Below are 20,167 nucleotides of genomic sequence, written 5' to 3'. Positions count from 1 at the left end.
TTATTTTTAATAACAAAGATAAATTTAAAAAACGAAAATAATCATCCTGCCCTAGTTTAGGTGTCTTTGTGTATCTGGATGTTCTTGATGTTCAGTTTTAATTTGATATAACTATATTACCAAGTCAAGCAAAGAGGTAATTAAATATCATTACATTTTTTGTTTGTTTACAATAATGTTAAAATTGTATTGTCACATATATGACATTTATTTTTGCTGGTCACTTTCAGAAGTTGTAGCGATGCATTCTTTTCCCAGTAATTATGTGAAACACATAAATGGCATCATTCTCAGTTTATAGTATATATATATATACACACACACACACACACACACACACAGGTCCTTCTCAAAAAATTAGCATATTGTGAATTATTTTCCATAATGTTATAAAAAAATTAAACTTCCATATATTTTGGATTCATTGCACACCAACTGAAATATTTCAGGTCTTTTATTGTTTTAATGCTGATGATTTTGGCATACAGCTCATGAAAACCCAAAAATTAGCATATTTCATCCGACCAATAAAAGAAAAGTGTTTTTAATACAAAAAAGTCAACCTTCAAATAATTATGTTCAGTTATGCACTCAACACTTGGTCGGGAATCCTTTTGCAGAAATGACTGCTTCAATGCGGCGTGGCGTGGAGGCGATCAGCCTGTGGCACTGCTGAGGTGTGATGGAGGCCCAGGATGCTTCGATAGCGGCCTTAAGCTCATCCAGAGTGTTGGGTCTTGCGTCTCTCAACTTTCTCTTCACAATATCCCACAGATTCTCTATGGGGTTCAGGTCAGGAGAGTTGGGAGGCCAATTGAGCACAGTAATACCATGGTCAGTAAACCATTTACCAGTGGTTTTGGCACTGTGAGCAGGTGCCAGGTTGTGCTGAAAAACCAAATCTTCATCTTCATAAAGCTTTTCAGCAGATGGAAGCATGAAGTGCTCCAAAATCTCCTGATAGCTAGCTGCATTTACCCTGCCCTTGATAAAACACAGTGGACCAACACCAGCAGCTGACATGGCACCCCAGACCATTACTGACTGTGGGTACTTGACACTGGACTTCAGGCATTTTGCCATTTCCTTCTCCCTAGTCTTCCTCCAGACTCTGGCACCTTGATTTCCGAATGGCATGCAAAATTTGAGCAACAGTCCAGTGCTGCTTCTCTGTAGCCCAGGTCAGGCGCTGTCTCTGGTTTAAAAGTGGCTTGACCTGGGGAATGTGGCACCTGTAGCCCATTTCCTGCACACGCCTGTGCACTGTGGCTCTGGATGTTTCTTCTCCAGACTCAGTCCACTGCTTCCGCAGGTCCCACAAGGTCTGGAATTAATCCTTCTCCACAATCTTCCTCAGGGTCCGGTCACCTCTTCTCATTGTGCAGCATTTTTTGCCACACTTTTGCCTTTCCCACAGACTTCCCACTGAGGTGCCTTGAGCAGCACTCTGGGAACAGCCTATTGGTTCAGAAATTTCTTTCTGTGTCTTACCCTCTCACTTGAGGGTGTCAGTGATGGCCTTCTGGACAGGGTCGGGTCGGCAGTCTTACCCATGATTGCGGTTTTGAGTAATGTACCAGGCTGGGAGTTTTTAAAAGCCTCAGGAATCTTTTGCAGGTGTTTAGAGTTAATTAGTTGATTCCGATGATTAGGTTAATAGCTCGTTTAGAGAACCTTTTCATGATATGCTAATTTTTTGAAATAGGAATTTTGGGTTTTCATGAGCTGTATGCCAAAATCATCAGTATTAAAACAATAAAAGACCTGAAATATTTCAGTTGGTGTGCAATGAATCTAGAATATATGATAGTTTAATTTTTATCATTACATTACGGAAAATAATGAACTTTATCACAATATGCTAATATTTTGAGAAGGACCTGCATATATATATATATAATTTAAATATATTTTACACACTAATAGCAATATCGTATAACACATCTCGAATATAACATTTTTTAACAAGATATTGCATATCACATTTTTCTTCAATATCGTACAGCCCTACAAGGTAATATTACAAAGCATAGTTTAGTAAAAAAAAAAATGTAAATGAAAATATAAAAACTTTAGATTTAAAATGTTAAAAGTAAAAAGTTCATCCAAATATGAAATTAAAGGTGCCCTAGAATGAAAAATTGAATTAACCTTACCATAGTGAAATAATAAGAGTTCAGTACATGGACATCACATACTGTGAGTCTCAAACACCATTGCCTCCTACTTCTTATGTAAATCTCGTGCATGAAAAACACCACGAAAAAATAAGTGATTCTCAACATAATGCCAACCATGACGCAATCGCTGGGATCATTAATATATACGCCCCCAACATTTGCATATGTCCAAACATGTGCATTGTCAGGCGGAACTACGCAGGCGAATCATCGGGACTGCAGGTAAACAAGCGACACTGGAAGATAGCAAAAACGGCAGATCATGGACACACGTCATGTTCCAGGCTGTGAAGGAGACGTGAGGACTTTCTTTATGTCAACAGTCATGTTTGATGTTATTTATAATCGGATACCACAACAATTTAATTCAAGATCGTTCGTTTGTTCGGCCCATTTCAAGCAAGCTTCGCTCAGCGTCTTAAAATGAAGAAAGGGGCAATTACAACTATATTCCTGCAAGCAGTAAGTAGTGATTTATCCACTTATTGACTGTTTAAACAATTTCTGATTAAAATTGAAAGTTTCTTAGAGAGACAGCATTGTCTAGATAATGCAAGATGCTAATACAGTAACAACAGGAAACTCCAAGTACCATACAAAACTAAATAGTGTGTCTAATGACAAAGGTTAATATTACTTTGTATTACAAAATACAACCGTATTGCATATTGCTTACAGATCGTTCACTCGATCCTTCTAGCAAACGTCACCTTTTCCACCATATAAGTTAAAAAGACAGTCATTTGACAAGGCTATTCATTTTGTAAAAATATAAGTTATATATTTATATGAGAACTGAAGTAGGCCTATAATGTTTTTGCATGCTTTTATTTCAGAGTACATCACAGTCACTGCGTAACGTTAGCCTACATTGTGACTAACGTTATATAAACATGCAATATCGTTGACGAAAAAAGACAAGTCTAAAATGTAGACTAAATGACACTTTAGGCAGAACGTCTCAAATGGAGATGGCGGAAATGCAGCCTTCTTGTTTATTGGTGTTTTCAGATCATCCACGCGCGAGAGAGAGAGCTCCTTAATAAGGCAAAAACAGAGCATTACATCCTAGGGACAATTTATAGGGCTGTAAATGGACCTGTCAAACTGTATCTGGACAAATTTTGCCCTTAAATAAGCCATATACCCTCTATATAGATAGAGAATAATTTAACATATTGTTTCAACTCATTCTAGGGCACCTTTAATTTCTGTCATTCATTTCTCACCCTCATGTCATTCCAAACCTGTAAGACCTTTGTTCATCTTTAGGAACATAAATTAAGATATTTTTGATGAAATCCGAGAGCTCTCTGACCCCAAACACAATTTAATTGATACTTTAAAAGCCTAGAAAGGTAGTAAAGACATTGTTAAAGTAGTCTACGTGACTACTTTCTAGTAGTTCAATCTTAATTTTATGATGCGACGAAAATACTTTTTGCGCACAAAAACAAAAAAACATAACCACTTTATTCAACAATTTATCCTCATCTGTGAGTCAGTCTCCTACGCAGTGCATCTTCTACGTAATCACACGCATGTGTCGTGGTGCTCACGTGAATAGCATCGGCTGCCGTAGAACTCGAAAGCGCTGCACTATTTACAATGTAAACTGCGTAGGAGACACAATTATTATTGTCATTTCATAAAATTAAGGTTGAACCACTGAAGTCACATGGACTATTTTAAAGGGGTGACGAGTTGAGGAATCAACTTTCCCTTGAGCTTTTGATATATAAAAGGTCATGGTAATATAAGAATATCCTCTAAGTTTCAGAGCTGAAAAAATTCCTTTTTAGTCAAAGAAACGCTTTTAAAGACACCAGGCTCAGCAAAGTTAAATTAGTGTTTAAGTGTTCTTAAAATATGTCATTGTTTTGTCTCAAGATGCACATCAGTAATGTTTTTTTTGAAGGCACGTTTATTAAAGCTACTTCATTGCTCTAATTGAACAATGGCCTAATCCTGGCTTAATCTAAACCCTGACTGTGAAATCGGGCCATAGTGTCATAAATGACTGTCATACCATTCTAAAATTCTCATTCCACTTATTGTCTGTGAAGTGCTGCAGGACCATTTCATTCTTGCTTTAGACTTAAAAAAACAAGGCACAGATGCCTTGATTTTGGTGTGGGAAGGGGCGCATTTACTGTTTGATAAATATAAGCAGCATGGCACAAAGCTCTATGTTCTCATCATCTTGTAATCAGGACCCAAAATAGATAAACATTAAGTGTGCTTTTTTAAACAAAGAAAGGACGCGATAGCAGACGGGTGGCTAGTATGCGCCAACATTGGAAAACTGTCAAAAGATTAAATCTGATGTTAAGCTTGTGACATATAAACGCACATAAACCTGACCACTTTATTTAGCGTTCATGTATTGTAAACACTGTGTTCGGATTCATCAATTAATCATCGATTAAAACTAAAAGTTTCCATGTAAACTTGGCTGGGATCAGTTTCGCGGTAGGTCACAGGATGCTACATTCAGCCAAACTTCACATACCATGATGACTTTATGTGTATTTATGTTGTAAGGCTGAAAAAACTAGCAGATGCTGAAATGTCTCATTGAGGAACAAGTACTCTCTGAGAAAACAAAGGAAATTAACATCTGAATTGTCCCTCACACACCAATGGAGATGCAAGTCTCACCTCAGGATCAGCTAATCTTTCCCTGATGACCCCCTCTCCCCCAACTCCTACCCTCTCTCATGCTGAGATCACTGAAAATACACCCAAAATCTCTCTATTACAATGTCAATCCACACGATACAGTATTATGTGTTTGATATCGTTTGAAATGTCTCTGTGCGACTGGTACAAATATCTCAACTCCACAGAAGTAAACTAGAACATCATAAATGTTTAAAAATATTTTGTCTTGGTGTATGGTGGGTGTGGCTTTCAGCCATTTGGCCTCTAATCCATACAAGTCTACAGGACTTGATTAATGCAAATTCCTATTGTGAACTCGTACTTACATTTGAAAGAGCTTCAAATGGTTCTGGGTATGCATCTGGTTCTATGTATTTAAAGAAATGTTGTAAAGAGCTCAGGGCTTGAAACAGGTCAGCCCGTAATGCTAGACGTCTCAAGATAGCCAGCATTATGTAATTTTCGGTCTTACAATGTGTTCTATTTTATATGTCAAGAAATCTGTGTTGATTACGATAATGGTAACGATTATGATAATGGTAAGGATAACTCGGCGCAGTAAAAAGTCCCCCCTCCCCCCTATTGACAGATATGAGAGGGGGAGGGGGAGATGTGAGGGAGGATGTTTCAGCCGGGACCTTTTACTGCGCCGAGTCGAAGTACTCTCAGAAGTGCTAATCCCCCATACATTATAGTTCTCCTTTTTAATCTGCTTAGAAAAACGCTGCGTTTTATTTTATGTCACCATACTTGATCGTTCAACTATTTATGTAACTGTATTTAAATAGGGAAAACATGGAGGTGTTTGGTCGCTTCTAACTTGATCTCTGTTTGGTACCATAATGAATGAACTGGGCTTAGTGGGCTGAGCTAAATGCTATCAGATCACCACGCATCAGAGCGATTAAGTGCACGCACTGAGACGAGAGAGGGGTATAACATAAGGGGGAATAAGGGAATAACATAGCTTAATATGTAAAAGCGGTGAAGTATCCCTTTAAGACCAATTATGCCTTAAAGGGTTAGTTCACCCAAAATTAAATTTATGTCATTAATGACTCACCCTAATGTCGTTCCACACCTATAACACCCCTATCCAGAGAGGGAATAGAAACATCATCAAAGTAGTCCATATGTGACATCAGTTGGTTAATTAGAATCTCTTGAAGCATTGAAAATACATTTTGGTCCAAAAATAACAAAAACTACGACTTTATTCAGCATTGTCTTCTCTTCCGCATTTGTTTTCAATCCTCAAATAAAGATTCAAACGGTCATGAATCATCTTATTGATTCATGATTTGGATCGCGTGTCAAACTGCTGAAATCCGGTGACATTGGCGATCCGAATCATAAAACAATCCGCTGATTCATGACCGTTTGAATCTTTATTTTGAAAATAAACGCGAAAGAGAAGACAATGCTGAATAAAGCCATAGTTTTTGCTATTTTTGGACCAAAATTTATTTTTGATGCTTCAAGAGATTCAAGTTAACTAACTGATGTCACATATGGACTACTTTGATGAAGTTTTTATTCCCTTTTTGGACATGGACAGTATAGTGTGCCTACACTTAGATACGCTGCCGGACTAAATATAATCTTAAACTGTGTTCTGACGATGAACGGAAGTCTTAGGGGTGTGGAACGACATTAGGGTGAATCATTAATTACATAAATTTAATTTTTGGGTGAACTAACCCTTTAAGCCTTAAGGCCAATTATGCCTATCCATACCAATAACAATCAAGGAAAGTCTATGGGAAATCTGTTCAAAACAATCACTATTTTGCAGTTCCATTTAGTGTCACTAGAGGTGCAGAAATGACACACTTCGGCTTTAAGTGCATCGGCTTTTTGTGGCAATCCTTGAGAAGCCTGTTGCTAGGACACGGTCCTCCTAAAAATAAAAGAGGACACTGAGGTACAGAATGAAAGCTGCCCGATTCAGTCATCAGTCTTTTCAGCTGTCAAAAGCCACACTCTTGGGATGATTGATTTGCTTTCCACTCCAAGCACTTCTGTAGAGATCAAAGCAAAGTATCCTTTTACAAATCTCTTGCAACGAGATGCAACTAAACCTAATAATATTTTTTTTTCCCATGAATTTTCTTCCTATATTCATGAAAGTCCATCATAACATCTAAGCAAGAACCATCTATGGCAGGGTGAGCTCTACAGCGCTTAACCCATTAATCTCCCTAATCAAACGCCTGACCTTGGCTATAGCATTGGAATTACATGGCGAGCAGTTAGCCGATGATTAAATCGCTCTTGAGCACTAAGTGCTCCCTCCAAACAGTGCATTAGATACTCAATTATTTATCGGTGCTGCTAATGCACATGGTGCACTCATGCTCCTGTCAACTGAGCAGGTAAGGATAACCATTACATAATACTACGTCCTTGAAGCTACGGTGAAATCTAGAGGAGATGGACCATTCCAAGTGCTTCCAAAACAATGCATCAGAGATATGAATGTCGAATGAGGTTGTGTATTTAGTATACAAAGGCAAAAGTTGGTTAATTCATCTTAGAAATGGACTGGACTTGAAGTGGAATTGATATCACTTATGCTTGCTTGCACTTAGCATCAGTTATAGATCAGATGATCTTATTATTACATTTAGCTGGGATTGACAGGGCTCTCCATGACAGGATCGACCACAAAAACTTTCAGAGAAATATATTTCATGAAAAAACATACTTCAATTGTTCTCGCTTTGAGATAAAATGTCATTTTATAACCATTTTTAACAATTGCAAAACATTGTGCTTAAAGGTGCCTAAGATTGAGTTAAAACAATAGTTTAAATTGTTCTCTGATATCTACATATAGGGTATGTGACTTATTTAAGGGTTAACATTGTCCATATAAGGGTTTACAGGTCCATTTACAACCCCAGAAATTGTCCCTAGAATGAAATTGCCTGTTTTTGCCTTAATTGGAAGGGTCAAGCATATTAATGTTGAGCTCTGCTCTGATTGGCTGTTTCACTGCGTGGCTCATTTCAGTGACAGAAACACATCCATACTGTCCATCATGGAGAGATTATGCATCAAACCTTATGTTGGATCCTGTTTCTGTCGGAGATAAAGGTTTTGAAGAACAACCTATTGTTTTGACATTGGAAGTGGATGCTTTTGAGTGGTAAGTTTAGTCTTTATTTTCAGTAAGACCTGCAAAACGTAACGTCAGTAGGCTACTATAACTTCAGCCTACATGTGAACTAGCATATGACATCAAATATACACGTGAACTGTTAACTCATATCGTAAGCAGTCACAACTTTGTTTTTAGCATTTTAAAAACATTTTTAAAACATTTTAATCACTGTAATGTGTCACCGTATGATTCTACAATGATAGCTTCACTTTGAGTCACAAACTCTAAACAGCGAACTGGGTAATGTTAGCACACAAATATGTTGTTTGTACAGTAGTTCCTTTTAACAAATTTATGATGCCTTGTCAAATTACTACCATTTCAACTCAAGAGGAGGAGAAGGTGGTGTTAGCTAGAAGGGTCAAGTGAGCGATCTGTAAACAACTAAACTAACATAGTTAACTTAGATCCTGAGTTATGTGTTGTTCATGAAATATAGGCCAAATTATAATTCTATCCGTCCAAAGGGATTGCCATGTGTATTTACGGCTGTATTTTGTAGATTTGTATGACAACACTGGCAGGAAATAATATTAATCTTTGACATTTGTCATACTGTTGTATACTTGGAGTTTCCTATTGTTACTGCACTAGCATCTTGCGTTCGATCTAGACAACACGGGATATTATCTTTAATGTTGTCTCACTAAGGAACTTTAAATTTAATCAGAAACTGTTTAGACAGTCAATAAGTGGATAAAATCACTACTTACCACTTGCAGGGATATAGTTTGAATTGTCGCTTCTTTAGTATCAGACGCTGAGTGACGCTTACTATTGTCCAGGTTAGAAAAACTGTCTGTGGTGAAATGGGTCAAGCAAACTAACAACTCTTAATTAAATTGTTGCGGTATCCGGATTCAGATAAGCATTCCTGTTGACCGTTTTGTTCTGTGGTAAGATTATGAAAATTCCTTCCCTGCATAGCTTAGAACAAAACATCTATTTCCATGATGTGCCATTTTCGCTATCCTCGCGTGACGCATGTGCTGGCATATACATATTAATGATCCCAGTGATTGCATCACAGTTGGTGTTATGTTGAGAATCACTTGTTTTTCTGTGGTGTTTTCACAAACAAGATTTATATATGAAGTAGGAAATAATGGTGTTTGAGACTCACTCTATGTGATGCATGTACTGAACTCTTGTTATTCAACTATGCCATGGTAAATTCATTTTTTTATGTGCACCTTTAAACATTAAAGGACTAAAAGATTAAACAATTATGGGTGGGTCAAATTGGTTAGTCATTCAACAAATCAATAATATACATTATCAGTGGTGGCAAACTCCGGTCCTGGAGAGCCTCAGTCCTGCAGTTTTGCTTCAACCCTAATCAAACACAACTGAGCAAGCTAATCAAGGTCTGAAGGGTTTCTAGAAAGCTGAAGGCTGGTGAGTTTTATCAGGGTTGGAGCTGAACTCTGCTGGACTGAGGCTCTCCAGGACCGGAGTTCCCCACCCCTGATATCATTTTAAATAAAAGTTGTTAAATATGGCAACAATAATCTAAATGCATAAATAGGCAGGATTATTAATCTTGCACAATTAAAGGGATAGTTCACCCAAACATTTTAATTAGCCCATGAATTACTCACCTCCAGGCCATCCTAGGTGTATATAAGACATTCTTCTTTCAGACGAACACAATTGGAGAAAAAAATATCCTGGCTCTTCCAAGCATTATAATGGCATTAAATGGCTGCCCTAAATTTGAAGCCAAAAAAAGCGTTGTAATCCACCCATTATAAAATTAATTCACATGGCTCCGGAGGGGTAATAAAGGCCTTCTGCAGAGAATCGATGCGTTTTTGTAAACACGTTATAAAGTAAAATATCTAGTTTCCAGCAGACCGCCTTCCATATTCAACTTACGGAAAAAGCATAAACATAAGACGTAAACGTTGTGTATAGCCCAACGCCGCTACATCATAGGCTGTGTGTTGCACCCTGACGTGCACCTCTCCAAAAATGTAATAACGCGTCAATTCCACACAGACCGTAAGCGCTGTGATTTGTCTGCCAGAACCCCTCCCTCAGGGGTACACATGCAGAGGGACACGGCCTGCATATCGATGCGGACAAGGACACAGAAATAGAAATGGAAATCGAAGAGACTATGCCGCAGGTCTGACGCAGAAGTATATAAATCAGCCTTAAGTGTTTGAACTAAAAGAGACATTACATCTTCTTTGTAAGTTGAATAAGGGAGGGTGTCTGCTGGACGCTATATATTTTCCTTTATAAAGTTTTAAATATGGATATTTTTCTTACACAAACCTGTCGATTCAGTTAGAGAAGGCCTTTATTAACCCCCCAAAGCCATGTGGATTACTTTTATAATGGATGGATGCACTTTTATGGGCTTCAAATTTTGGGCTGCCATTCACTACCATTATAAATCTTGTATTAGCAAGGACATCTTTTTATATAACTTTGATTGTATTCGTCTGAAAGAAGAACGTAATATACATCTATAGGATGACTTGAGGGGGAGTAAATTATAGGATACATTTTGGGTAAACTATCCCTTTAAATATTTAAAATTGACTGATACAGATACAATAAATTAAAAATCTGTAGACTCATAACTGATATATTGTGATTCCCTATTATTTATTTTTTTATCCATTCTGTTGTATGCCATTTAGTGGTTTATAAATGCAAAAATGAATCAAATATACCCTTTTGATACTGAGAATATGTAGCTTTGCATGTCTAAAAACATATTATTTGGATTAAATGTTTTTGACTTTTTAAAAGGTATTTGAAGTGTTTTTAGTGTCTCTTGCATTTCTCAGGCCAACCTTTGGTTGCACACATAATTCTTGGATGACCCTTGTTTGTTATGTAATCCAGAAAATAGGAATGTGGCAATGTGAGGATTTGCTTTCCTCCAGAACATGAGTGAAAATGCTGAGTAACAAGGTAAACCGCAGTCTTTAAAAAAAACACTCTCACACAAGGATTCTTATGCCCGGGAGACCTGCTTAATTAATATGCATCTTCTCGTGAGAGACTCAGTCTACAGAGAGCCCACTGCTCCACATTATTTAATAAAGAAAAATGATCAAGCCTTTACAAATCAAGTGAGCACCATGACAATTAGCATCCAAAGAAACACATGACTCACTGACCAGCCAAAACATCCTGAATGAGTCTGATTATTTGAGTGTAAATTATTGTTTCCTCAACAACATGCAAATGTTAAATCAAATCTGCCTCTAAATCAACTCACTGATTTAAATCAATTATTGGACTCCATCAGGACACCCATGGGAATAATGTTCTCTCCTTGAGTAATTAGCAAAGAGCACTAAGGCTTCCTCCTCCATGGGAGACCAGAAGACTGCCGCTTCTCCCACACACGCAGTATTGTTAAGGGTCTTGTCAGAGTTCAACAATTTAGAAGTTCAAAATCAAATACAACTCAAGACTAACAGTTTTCATAAGACCTCAATTTATCATCATGAGCAACAGGTATTACATTTGTTTTGCCTGTACATTTTTTTTTTTTTTTTTTTATACAAATGTATTCTTTTTTGACTCTCAAGGTGATGGTAGCCATTGAAAAAAAGACAAGCAAACTTTCATTTTTGGGTGAACTATCCCTTTAAGTTATTGGTCCACATGTGTAGAGCAAACGCTCTGGGATCAGCACTTCATATGATTTATTGCCGTAAGCCCTGAACTCAATCAAACAAGCAAAGGCACCGCACAGATCAGGTAGTGCACAATAGCTGACTAATGAATTTAGAGGCCCACACAATAATACACACAGGTATCATTTGCATTAATGAGGCATATAGGGGACTTTGTTAAGTAAAAGTCAGGGATTGTGGCATTGTTGGATAAGAATACCGCCTTCCATTTCACCTGTTCATTCAGCCCAAGAAACCAAAACCTCTCACAGTCAAGATTAAGCAGAGCATAAAATGTTAACATGCATTGTGATCCTTGATCACTGAATACACAGGGCACAAATATGGACATTTTGGCTAATACCAATCATTTGTTAAATGCCTCCTTGGCAGATAATCAATACAGCTGTGGTTAAAATGAATCACACAAAAAAAATCCAATCAATAGTTTAAAATGATACAATTGAATTGATAATTAAATACATCAGGATGATACCACTCATTTTGATATTATAATTGATAATCATTTTGCATGATTTTTTTTATTTTTATCAAACATTAAAAATAAAAGTTATACTTGAAATGAACACTGAAAAACACCAGGGATGCACCAATATGGAAATGTTAGATACAACACCAATATAATATTATGAAGCTGATAACCAATATATTAGCAATCTACATTTTTTTAGACTCATTACAAAACAAAACAGCAAATAATGATCTTAATGGTCCAGATTTCTGCACGCTTCAAATTACACCAAACATCAAGTGAAAAAGTAGAAAACTGCATTTTAAAACAGATTTTAGCAGATGTAGGCCAACTTTCTTTAATAAAAAATGATTTTAGTACTTTCAAAAAGGTAACAAACAACTGACCAAAAATATGTCTACAGGCTTCAAATTTAAACAAAAGATGGGATGAATTAAATAATGTGGGTCCTATGATAATTCTTGTTGAAATAAATTAGCTTAACAGCCCACTGAAGTGCCATAAAGGGGTCATATAATGGTACATGCTCTTTTACAAGTTGAATGTATGGAAATATGTGTTGGCAGAAAACAAATGAAAACAACCATCCTATAATGATAAAAGTTTTTTTTTTTTTTTTTAAATCTCCTTATATGGTTTCCCCTGTCTCAAATCAAGCCATTCCACCGTGTGACGCCACACGGTTGGACACCCCTCCCACGAATGTTGATTGATAGCAATGTTTCACTTCAGACCCGCCCTGAGCGAGCTCATCACAGTCCACCACTGTTGATACGCTAGAGCAAAATGGTGTTTAAGCGATTGTGGTGTTCTTTCTGTTCATGGGTGTAATAACCAACACAGCAGTCATTTTGATGTTCCTAAATCCGAGCCACTGAAGACGCAGGGGCTGAGTTTTGTTTTCGAAGGGAATATTCCCCCTGATCAACGTCAATGCTTTCATGTTTGCGCCGCGCAAATCATTTCTCACCAGGCTGCTTTATAAACAATGGTCAGTAAAAGCAGGTTTTGATAAGCTGCTCCTGAAATATGGATCAGTACCAGCTATTCGTGTTCCTGCTGCATCTCCAGAAGAAGTGAGTGTAGTTCAATACGCTTGCTCGCTTCACGATGAATGTGGCTAAAGTTTACAGGGCAAGTTAAATTATGGCATGCTTTCTATGTATGACGTTCTCAATATAATTCATAATCCCACATTTATAATGAACAATGTGTACACTGGTGATAAATTTAGCATGGTAACACTACACTGAGCTTACTTTTGTAGATGGTTTATAATGGTATCTGTTAAAACATTCCTGTGGTGACCTAATGTCAGTGCTTCAGCCCTGACAGTTGTAACGTTACGCATCACTGACAAGCCTACATTTACAAAAAAAAAAAAAAAAAAAACCTTTTTCATGACCATTAGCTGTAACATCAATCTGTCACTGAACTAATGTATACAGCAGTAAACGCATAGCATTTGTATCTCACTACTCTAACGTTACCCTGCCAAAACAAAGCCATTCAAAGCCATTAAAACCAGCCATTCAAAAATGTCAAGCTCGCCGGGCTGTCATCTTGTTCCGGGTTCAAATTGATACGATGTGTCCTCAGAGACTCCAGCTGCCATTCTTTCTCCAAAATATACCGCAACTGTTATCAAGTGCAACCAAGCCTGCAGTCTCACTCTCATTTACTGAAGCTTTCATGCCTCGATCGCCCCCCGGTGACCGGTCCCAGTATAGCCGCCCCTCTGTGATTTCTAATGGACGCGAGGCAAACTAAATAATAAAATTACACTTCAACATTTTTTCCCCAAAGTTAGTTTATGTCACTGAAGGCAGTTATCATCACGATGATTTCATTTCAGGTGTTCGTTTTAAAAATAAGTTTAGTTTTAGTTAGTTATTTGATGCTATAAAAACGGGGGGTGTGACGTCATGATTGACAGCGGAGACTGACGGCTTCTCTGAGTGAAGTTGTCACTGAGGCACTAACGGACTTTTTTCTAAATTTTTGGGAGCAGATTAGAGCTTTAGCTTTAATTTCTACATTTCCATAACTGTTTATTTCACACCAACATAATTAATTGTTCTGCATCTGGGAGAGTGTGGGCGGGCTTTTGATATCGCGACTGTACTTCCTGCTCTACTTCCTGCGCTCTACTGCGCAACTCCAGTCCCGAAATCGCTATCGCGCAGACTCGGTCCCAAGATGTCCGCGCCGTGCAAGGCCGCCTGAAAGCTTCAAATATGGCAAGCGGAAACGGATGATGTCGAGTCGTCCATATTTTTTTACGGTCTATGAGTGCAACACTTCACGTGTGTGTGTGTGTGTGTCAAAGCGCCCCACAGAACAGAGGGGCAGGATGAGCAAAGCTCATTATCATGTAAAGTCATATGCACTGAAATGGCTTGGTGAAAACAGAGCTGCTTTGTCCAGGTAAAATTGGTGTTTTCTTACAATACTAAGGAAATTTTTTTAAGTATATTACAAACTTTTCATTTAGACACTAAAGAATCATGTTAACTTGTACAAAAATGCATTATATGACCCCTTTAAACACGCAGCTCTATTCAATGTATTGACGTAATTTCCACTGAAACAGGAAGACAGGGTGGGACATATTGAACAGCTCCTCCCCTTTTAAAAAAATAGCCAATAGGGTTTAGTTTATGTTTCTCAATGTTAAGAGCGGCCTCTTAATTTTTTCCAGAGCTGTATATATTTTTGGTGCATTGTACTATTGTAGCTATTTAAATATTCAGTTATTTTTGTTATTACAAAATAGTTCTTAAAGCTGTTATGCTATGGCAACACTTTTTTTGCAACTTATTTCAATATCGTGATAATATCGTATACCGTGATAAAAGCTTCAGCAATTAATTGCAACATGAAAAATTGATATCGGCACATGCCTATCTATGTCCAACACCTGTTCAGCGCTCCATCACTTCCAGAAAGTGAGGTCAGTGTACGTGATCTGACAGAGCGCCGGAAGCGATCTCTCGCACGTATCTCTACGGCAGATCATGTACACTGACCTCACTTACCGGAAGTGATGGAGCGTTGAATGGGTGTCGGAGATAGATCGCATTCGAGGTAATAAATCATATTTGTCAAAGTCACCTATACATCTCAGCAGATAAACATCACATTTTCATTTTTGGGTTATTTAACCATTTAAATCTGAGGTTTTACAACTTTGAGTAGCATGTTGCATACTGGCATTAGTAGTCTAATAGCTTCATAATTAAATACAATTAAACACAAACAGTTCTAAAACAGGATGCAGCCTTGTATGTGGTTCATTCACTTCATGTTTTTAGAGATGAAAAGCTTAAAGAAGAATCTTATGTTTTCATTCTTGCTCCTACTTTTACTTTTTTAATACTCAAGTACAATTTTAATGTGGTACTTTTTTACTTTTACTGAAGTATGATTCTAGCCCTACATACTTTTAATTGAGTAAAATTTTCACTCAAGTACTTTCACTTGAGTAACATTTTTGAGTACTTTTTACACCTCTGGACCAGATCAGACTGTGTGCGCGCTGCAGAGGTTCTCATTACATTAACACGAAACCAGAACTAGTTCACCCCAATGGAAAGCATATTTACACTGTCTAAATTGTTCCATATCCCCTATATAGCACACTATGTGCCATTCACCATACAGAAAATAGTAAATGTGTGAACCAGAGACTGATTTTAGCCACAGCTTCAGTGTCTATAATGCAGGGGGTGAGAGGCTTCAGATTCTAGAGAGCATTTGATTGGACAGAAAAATGGACGAGAAGCTGAAGTGCAGTGTGATGTCATCAAAATCATTGATCATATTGGCAGAAGTGAGAGACTTTTTGAAAATCTTCTATGTAAATTGTCATTGTTTTGGAGCACACTAGCTAATAGGCTAACATTTTCATTATAAAAGCCAAAAATCTTCATGGCTTTAAATATTTTTTACTTATCAAACTTATACCTAACAATCCTTAACAAGTCACATTTATCAGACGCTATAAAAAAAAAAAGTGTTGTTTTTGTTGGTTTAACTTAAAAAAGTAAGTAACCTGGTTGCCTTAAAATTTTGAGTTTATTGAAATAAAAAAATTGAGTTGATACAATGAAGGAAATTTGTTTCATAAATAGAAACTCAAAATATTTTTGTATCTAAACCACATTAAAAAAAAGATAAATCATATTTGGTATGTTTCACTGCGTCATCAGAAATAAAACACACAAAATTACCCAATATGCGTACAAAATATTTTAATAATATTTAAATAAAGGTTGTCGAATCTCAAATTGTATTAACTCAAAATTTTAATTTCAATGAACTCAATTTTAAGGCAACCAGGTAACTTTTTTGGTAAATAATTTTTTACAGTGTATAATGCACTTATTATTAATACATAAAAAATAGGTTTCCTAAAGACTTTCTCTGGAACTGGTAAAACAAAGATACAGTCCTTAGTCGAGTCAATAATAATAATAATAATAATAATAATAATAATAATAAGACATAAAATGGGTAATTCTGAAGCCAAAGATCACAAAATTCTAAGGAGCTGTTTTTAGATTTAAGCTTTGACCTTTTGACACAACAATCCATGGCTGTGAAATGGCATGTTCTTCTTGCTAACATTAAAAGCACTGATGCTGGTTATCTGACAACAATGAAGAAATGCACTGTCATTTGATGAATGCAGCTAATGTGTACAACTAGAACAGAATGAACAAGACATCCTGTTGCAGAGGGAAATAGTCTAATCCAAACCAACCACAAACTGCACGAGAGGCAAAAGGCATTAGAGACTTTCTCTCTTTTAGGCCCAAGTGTAACAGGAGTCCAGTGTCTGGCAGGGGTAGAGCAATGCTAGCCGATTACTGCTCACATTACAGTCTGTTCTCACTTCACAGCTATTCTCCATCAACAGGATACCTTAGGAGTTAACTTTTCAACAAATCCTACATCTAAAGTGTCTGTATAGACAACATACAGTTCAAAGAGTTTGGGGTCAGGGTGTTTTTAAAAGAAATTATTTTTATTCCATAAGATGAATGATATTGATCAAAAAAGTGACACTAACAATATTTAGGAATGTTACAAATATGAAATATTTCTATTTCAACTGCTGCTCTTTTGAATTTTCTATTAATCAAATAATTCTAAGAAAACAATATATCGTGGTTTCCACAAAAATATTAAAAAAACACAACTGTTTACTACATTGATAATAAAATAAATGTTTATTTAGTACCAAATCAGCATATTAGAATGAATTAAAGGCTGGAGTAATGATGCTGAAAATTCAGCTTTAGCATCACAGGAATAAATTACATTTTAAGATTTATTTAAATATATAAGTTACTTTACATTGCACTAATACATCACAATATTGCTGTTTTTTTATGCATCGATCAAATAAATGCAGCCTTAGTGAGCATAAGAAACATTTAAAACATTTTAAGAATCTCACCAACCCCAAACTTTGGAACGGTATAGTGTATGCCTTTTGGTTGCAATAAAAATATAAGCACAGAAAAGAAACACCATCTTTACTAAAGTCCAACTGTCTTTACTAAATCAATATAGCAGTTTGCATACAGAAATCAAATAAACAATAATAAATAATAAATCTCTACTCTTGTCCATTTTAGGGGTTTGGTTTCATGGTTTCACAAAATCAGTGTCTGAACAATCCACACAAATCAGCACTTTAAAAATGTGGACTTTTTTTTTTTTTACAAAGTAGATAATACATAAAAATATGGACTCTTGGCCTGTGTCAATCACTGAATAAAATCAATGAGATTTGATTTCAATTATGTGAAAATTATTTACTGAAATGCTTTTAAGCGAAAATCCCCATTTAACATCTATCAATAACATTGTCATATATTTAAGTGAGAAAAGTAATCAGCACCATCAGCATCCATCTTCATAATATGACATACCCTCCATAACAAGTCCTTGACCTTAGGTCATGGTTTTTGGCATCTACCGCTACAGGCTAATTTGCAAAACCATAAAGGAAGACAATTTAGGTGTAAATGCTTGTACCGGATGCCAAATAGATTTTCCAGTCTATCATGATAACAAATCTTTAATTCACTTGAATGTAAGCTGATATATTTATCAATGCACCGAATGTCTGACACTCAAAGCATCATATTAAAATCTCTCCAATATTTCTTGGAAGAAAAAGACATGACCCTTCAATGTGATTCACTAATGTAATTCTAGTTTGTTTGGCATACATGTCTTTTAGAGAACACAGCATTTACCATTTTCTTTGGGACATGCAGTCCCATAAATACACACTCCTGGGCACAAAAAAGCCATGCCGAAAATGTTTACATATTGTAATCACAAATCATTGGTCAGGAAAATAGCAAGAATTGCATAAAGAAACTTGCCATTGAATAGCCTTCCCCAACATGCAGACAGCTTTTTACAGAAGGAAGAGTCAGTGTTGTTCTTCAAACAGTTTGTTTGAGTTTAATGTGAGACCAAATATTCACTATAGGGTTCAAATCTAGACTCTGACCAGGCCAAAACATGACCCTGAGGATCTTGTTCTCAAGCCACATCTTGGTTGTATTTGCAATTTGGGCAGGAGCCTTATCTTGTTGAAAAATAACATCTGCTCATTCCTCTTTAGATAACAAGTTTTCTTTTGTGGGAAGCTAGCCATTCTGCAATATTCAATATAAAATGTATTTTCACAGTGAAGCAGCTCACACAATACCAGCAGCTAAAAAGCCTCACCACACAATGACACCTCTTCCTCCATACTTCACTGTGGTAGAGATGCATGTATTTTATTTCTCCGCAGCTTTTTAAAGACATCGCTCTGGAGCATCACTTGTGATTGTGATTCATCACTCCACACAAAACTTCCCATATTCTGCCAAAAACTATTTTTGATGTTTTCCTGACACAGCAATGGCTGATTTCCTGACAAATAATTAGTGGTTAAGAAAATTAAAAGCTTAGTGTTTAGACATTTTGGGCTTGGCCCATAATATATATATGGCCCTGTGCAAACAGAGATGATAACCACAAAAAATATCTTTAAAAAGACTACCTTGGGTAGTAGCACAACATCACGCATCCAAAAATTGCCTAACACAGACTACTGTTTTTTCTCCCCTGTAAATTATGTGATATATGCCTACATGAATCTAGGTTGTATTATGAATTACATTCCACATTTGCAAATCCTCGAGTAGCTCATCATCCATTTCATCACGCAAATGACACATTTTCTGAGCACACCGTCAAATCTATCCGACGGAAATATGCGATTGCTGAGGCAGACGTCATGAATTTCGAGTAGAAACATTACAAATGCAACGTTTTCATTGTTCTTACCCAATGTTTTCGTGCACAGCCTGTAAACGATTTGTAGATGGACCTGGATGCCAATGAAAGCTGTATGGAGGGTTTTGTACCTCCAGTACTCATTTCAGAAAATAGAAATAACAGAAATGTACCTGATCTAACGGAAGGTTGGTTATCTCGCTTATTGGCTGTAGTAAGCTGGATCCTGTGCAGGCTGATATCGTCTCAGTAGCCATGTTTCGCTATTGTATTAGTTCTGTGCGGTTCTCTATGACAGTGGCTGCCCAATTCGCCCTGATTCAATCCCACACATCCACATCCACCTCTGGAGAGACTGTTGCTGCTTGCTGCTGTCCACTGCTGGTAAAAAACGGCAGTACAACACCCTAGTCCACCAAACGGGTTACAAATCCTACTACTGCCAAGGCTTGGCTCATGAATATTAATTACGCAACGTGACGTTCGGCCGAACTGATTGGATGAGAAGCTAGACGTTTTCTTTTTCTTTTCTTTTTTAGCAGACGTTTTCACTTTAGTGTTGGGAACTTGGGAAGTCTACGGAGCCCTTAAAGGGACATGGTGGTGGAAAGAAATATGAGATGGGAGGAAAAATAATAGGTGAATGGGTCCGTTAACCCGAGCAACACGTTCCCTCGCACATTTTCTCGTTTTTGCAATGGAAAGCGTG

General features: G+C 36.9%; 1 protein-coding gene across 2 annotated transcripts in view; it reads right to left on the bottom strand.

The window, feature by feature from the left end:
- Positions 1–19,882, bottom strand: part of mboat2b (membrane bound O-acyltransferase domain containing 2b) — a 55,525-nt gene extending 35,643 nt beyond the window's left edge. Inside the window, exon 1 of one of the 2 annotated variants that reach the window (XM_067417550.1) lies at positions 19,632–19,882. In XM_067417550.1, the coding sequence (XP_067273651.1) occupies positions 19,632–19,715 (84 nt within the window). In that variant the 5' untranslated portion in view covers positions 19,716–19,882. Of the gene's footprint in view, positions 1–19,509; positions 19,533–19,631 lie in introns of those variants that run through there. The other variant, XM_067417549.1, reaches the window with a different exon arrangement.
- Between the last annotated feature and the right edge of the window lie 285 nt (positions 19,883–20,167).

This window comes from Pseudorasbora parva, chromosome 15, assembly GCF_024679245.1.
Source record: "Pseudorasbora parva isolate DD20220531a chromosome 15, ASM2467924v1, whole genome shotgun sequence".
NCBI classification, from domain to species: domain Eukaryota; kingdom Metazoa; phylum Chordata; class Actinopteri; order Cypriniformes; family Gobionidae; genus Pseudorasbora; species Pseudorasbora parva.
The sequence above is the reverse complement of the archived record's forward strand: the minus strand, read 5'-3'. Positions and strand labels throughout refer to the sequence as shown.